This window comes from Camellia sinensis, chromosome 1, assembly GCF_055761805.1.
Source record: "Camellia sinensis isolate YWXY chromosome 1, ASM5576180v1, whole genome shotgun sequence".
NCBI classification, from domain to species: domain Eukaryota; kingdom Viridiplantae; phylum Streptophyta; class Magnoliopsida; order Ericales; family Theaceae; genus Camellia; species Camellia sinensis.
The window spans coordinates 35660864-35665626 of record NC_138961.1 but is presented as its reverse complement, the minus strand read 5'-3'; the positions used below and the strand labels follow the sequence as shown (position 1 = coordinate 35665626).

General features: G+C 38.8%; 1 protein-coding gene across 1 annotated transcript; it reads left to right on the top strand.

The window, feature by feature from the left end:
* Positions 1 to 778: 778 nt before the first annotated feature.
* LOC145790903 (uncharacterized) lies at positions 779 to 2776 on the top strand. Its single transcript, XM_082869980.1, has 4 exons — positions 779 to 962; positions 1476 to 1580; positions 1763 to 1868; positions 2305 to 2776. Exons 1-4 carry the CDS (start codon positions 779 to 781, stop codon positions 2774 to 2776), a joined length of 867 nt encoding a protein of 288 aa, XP_082726106.1.
* Positions 2777 to 4763: the final 1987 nt, after the last annotated feature.

The window sequence follows — 4763 nt, the reverse complement described above, 5'->3', positions numbered from 1 at the left end:
GTGTGTTTTGCATTTGTATATGTCATTACCCAAGACGTTGTGGTTGACAGTGTGGTGGGTTGCGATGTTATTTTCCGTGTCATTATCATTGTGATTGGTGTTTTTTGTGGGATTATTTTCCCCCATTTTTTAAACGTTTATCGGTTGTTCGTATGGCTTCGTTGTGGGTACCGATAAACGTTTATCGGTTGTGGGTACTGATAACATCCACATATGCACAGTTGCTTTTAATTAGTTAGTTTCAGTGCCAATGTTGTTGTTGTTATTTGGATTTGAATTTTTTTAATGTGTGAGGTACTTTTTAAAGGGGTGAAGTGTGGGTGTGTTGCTTATCTCATGGATTTTACAGTCTGATTTTTTTCACAATTTGCAACATCAGCAGCGAACAGTTGGTGTGAAATGTCAAATGTCATTTTTTAATTCATTCATTGTCGTATGTGTCAGCGGTCTAACGGTTCGATTATGGGTTGCGTGACAGGTATGGATGATATGTTGTTGTTGTGCACTTACGGGCAAACCAATGTTGGTGTTCAGTTGCATCACACGATGACATTTGCACAGCTGGTCAATGTTATTTGTGGGAAGTTCGACAACTTGGTACGAGATGCGGTGTATATGTTGTGGGATGTCCCCGAGTATAAGAAGTTTAAGGTTGACAGTGATGACGATATCCGAAACATGTTGTGCGTTGCGAAGTCATTTGGGCTGAACCATTTTGATGTTCTTATTTAGATCTTTGATGTTCTAGTGGGTGGTAATTACGGGGGTGCGTATTGTAATGGAAGCGGGAAGTCGAATATTGGTAATTGGACATTCGGTATGGACGATCAGACGGATTTGTTACCAACATATTGCCCTAACAAATCAAAGACGTTCTTGTCTGCTCAATGGGCATTTGGGATTACCCATGTTGGACAATGATTCGTTGGTGGTGCTAATGAATTTTAAGAAATATTATGCAGGTATGCTGTGGAACGCGGGTTTCAATTCAAATATGTGAAAAATGATTCAGTTTGCATTACAGCAGTGTGTAAGTTTGCAGAGTTCACAACATGCACATGGTCGATGCATGCGAGGGGGTTGCTTTCAAATGGGATTTTATGCGTTAAGAAGTTGGATAGTGTGCACAATTGTGGAGCTACTATACGAACACATAGGAACCTGAGGACGGGGTCCGATTTGGTTTCAAGTGTTGTCACAGATCGGGTGCGTGATCAGCCATTGACGCGTTCTACAGACATTGTGTTTGATTTGAAAAGTGACTATAGGTTGGATATTAGTTACCGGGTTGCATGGATAGGGGTTGAGAAAGCGAGGGGTGAAGTGTATGGGGATCACGCTATGTCGTTCGACCAACTTAGGTGGTATAGCGATTCTGTTATGGAAAAGAACCCAAACAGTTACATTAACCTTGAATTTCACTAACAAACTGGGAGGTTTGTTCGGTATTTTATATCATTTTGGTGCATGTATAGATGAGTTCAATCATTGTCGGCCGTTACTTTTTCTGGATGGGACATTTTTGAAAGGCAGATTCAAAGGGAATTTGCTAGATGCTACCGTGAAGGAAGGCAATAAAGGTAAGGAGGTATCAAATTTTTTTTCTTATTTTGTAATCGAAAAATAATTTAACATTTTCGATCCGATTCTTTTTATGAATCATTTATACATATATGTAATGCACGCAGGATTACAGATGCACTAACATCTTGCATTCCCATAGTGTGTACTTTAAATATGGTTAATCCACTGGTTTTTGCAGGGTTGTTTCTGGTGGCCTTCGCAACTGTTGACTTTGAAAATCAACAAAATTGGGAGTGGTTTTTACGGAATCTTAAAGAAGTCGTCAGTGATGGGTGTACGTTGACGTTCGTATCTGATCATTACGCGGGTCTTTTGAAATTTATGCAAATTATTTTTCCTTCGGCACATCACGCATTTTACTTGCTACATCTTCAAATGAATTTGAGAGACCGAATGAAATATGTCAACACATCGCACAAATTTGGGTTGATGCGCAAGCTCCGAGAATGTGCTTACGCGCCTACTATAGCATGTTTTAATCAGAAAATAGAGGTGTTAAAGGAGTCCAGCTCGGTTGTGATTGAAAACTTTTTGAAAGACTTGCATCCAACCAAATGGGCTAACGTGTACATTATGTAAGTTTGATTATGCCCGGTTCGCGTAGTAGTTTAATGGGTACATTTTTTTGAATTCATTTTCTACAGTAACATGATAGCAGTTTGTTTTTTTTTTTTTTTGGAATTCAGGTTGAATTTTGTTTGATTGTTCTATACCTTTCAGGGGGCAACGTTATGGTGAGATATGGTCGAGTGCAACTGAATCATTCGACGACTGGATATGGGGGACCCGTCATCTTCCAATTACTAGGTTGGTTGATATGGTCAGGGGTCAAATAATGGAACAAATGACAGAGTGTAGAGTCAAGTCAAGGAAATGGGCCGGCGTATTATGCCTGAAAATGGAGAAAAAATTGGTCACGGCGTACAATGACAGTAGGGCTTGGAGTGTCAGTCAGGCTAATGACAATGTTTACGAGGTGCACTTGCACCCATTTGTTTTGGTTGATGTGACAAGGCGATCATGTTCATGTTTCCAGTGGCAGCTGAATGAGTTCCTGTGTTCCCGTGTTGTTGTCGCTTTTCGTAATAGCGGACGGAACATATACGATTCAGTTGAAAGGTACTATCTTATTGACGAATTCCAAGCTTCGTATAGCGGAACAATATATCTGATTCCAACTATTGACAAATAGGCATTTACGCCCAATGATTTTATGATTGCGCCACCAAAGGTGAAGCATCCGCCTGGCAGGCCCAAACGTAAGAGAATTCCATCAAAGGGTGAGGTTGTGGTCGGTGTGGACAAATTGGCAACCACAATAAGAAGACATGCAAGGAGCCAATTTAGTCATGTTACACCATGTTTATTTTTTGTTTGGATTGTGGGTCTGTTCCCAATTCATTGCAACGTCGGACAATTTTCATTTCCAAACATTTTTTATTTGTTGATTTGAACACGCACATCATAATGCTTTTACTTTTGCAAATAAATATGATGTGGAATGTGGGTTTATTTTTACATTTATCACATTGTCTCAAATGCATTGTGTCCTATCACCTCCCATTACGTTTAACAGTTGTACTAACCTTTCACCAAAAATTTGGCTCTGTTTCACAAATACAAGTGCTCATAATTTTGTTATCTAATAGCGAAGGAAGTAACGTAACCCACATTAACCACACAATTGTGTTACTTACCAAAGAGTTTGGATGTGTGCTGTGCATATGATGGTACACGTAATTTTAATATATTAATACGGTGTACAAATACTTCGGATATTTGTTATGCGTTTGATGTCACATGGTATGTACATGTATTATGTAGTGTAATACTCCCATAACCGATAACACCATCATCAAAGTGACAATTTCAAAGTTATTTAAATAATTTTTTGCCAACATAGAGTTCAACACAATTCAAATTAGAAACTTGACAATTTCATATCAACGTTATCCACATATAAAATTAAGTAACACAATATGAATGACGCTACTATCAGCAACGACCCTCCTCACCTCATCCACTTCAAAACACTAAAATAGAAACAACTGCTCATTCAAACTTAACCACCCTATGACTGCATTAACTACTACACAATCAACAAAACGTTTCCGTTACATCCAATGTACAATTTTTTTTCCAAAATTACTTCACGCATTAAAACAACGCCAATCAATCTACTGAATGTTTACCGTATCCAACCCATGAACATTAAAATTTGTTAAACCACAAATTAACATCATTCACAAACACGTTGTAACCAAAAACACACAAAATTCCCGCCATATGCTAACGTGCCAAAAACTTAGCACCAGGTGTTTGCTCCTTGTTTTTATAATGCTGTTGTACTTAAAATTTGTTTCTTCTCCAATAATGGCCACATAGGTAGTGCACCATAAAAAAAACACTACCATCAAAACCAAACAGTATCATGCTCAACACATAAAACAAAAATAGTAAAGGTAATATATGTATTTGACCAAATCAGTCAGGGCAAAGGCTGATTTCGGAGCCCTCTCTGTGGATCATTGATGAACGCCTTAACCATTTCTGCTCTAAACACCCTGGCTGACATGCCATCCATTGAACTTTCCACCTCCACGTTATTTGCATACTACCGCATAATGAAGCATACCATAACAGCTCCGGTCTGCTAGTAGGCAACAAGGGAACACGTTAATTAGCATTACCAAAGGAAATATATTACAAAAAAAATAATGGAACAAATTTTAACCGATTTTTTAATTTTCATATACGATTCCGGGTGTTGTTGAGGGCAATCACCCAAAGCCTCCAAGGGTCCGTCGATGTTTTCTAATGTCACACCCACAAATGGTTGCACAGCGTCTGCCACATACTTTGTGTAATCCACGACCCACTGTTTCTGTGTTACATAACATTACCCAATCAGCCACATCGAACACACTCTGTTACCATATATGTAACGCACACACATCCCACAAAAACATGTAATTCAGATACAATTGTACTTACCACTTTCACCGCCTCAGCAAAATGATCATCCCTACTGCCTCTATGCAATTTGATTGAATTGTAGTGTGTCCATGTCCTAGAGTCTGAATCGTACACCATGATCATCCAATGATTCACATGGTATATGGGGTAGTAGACGTATTTGAACCTAGAGGCAACTATCACGTGTACGTTAAGGTAACGGT

Coding starts and splice junctions, on each gene's coding strand:
- LOC145790903 (XM_082869980.1), top strand. CDS start 779: ATGGAAGCGGGAAGTCGAATATTGGTAATTGGACATTCGGTATGGACG. Junction 963..1,475: donor TTTTAAGAAATATTATGCAG/GTATGCTGTGGA, acceptor GTGCATGTATAG/ATGAGTTCAATCATTGTCGG. Junction 1,581..1,762: donor CGTGAAGGAAGGCAATAAAG/GTAAGGAGGTAT, acceptor TGGTTTTTGCAG/GGTTGTTTCTGGTGGCCTTC.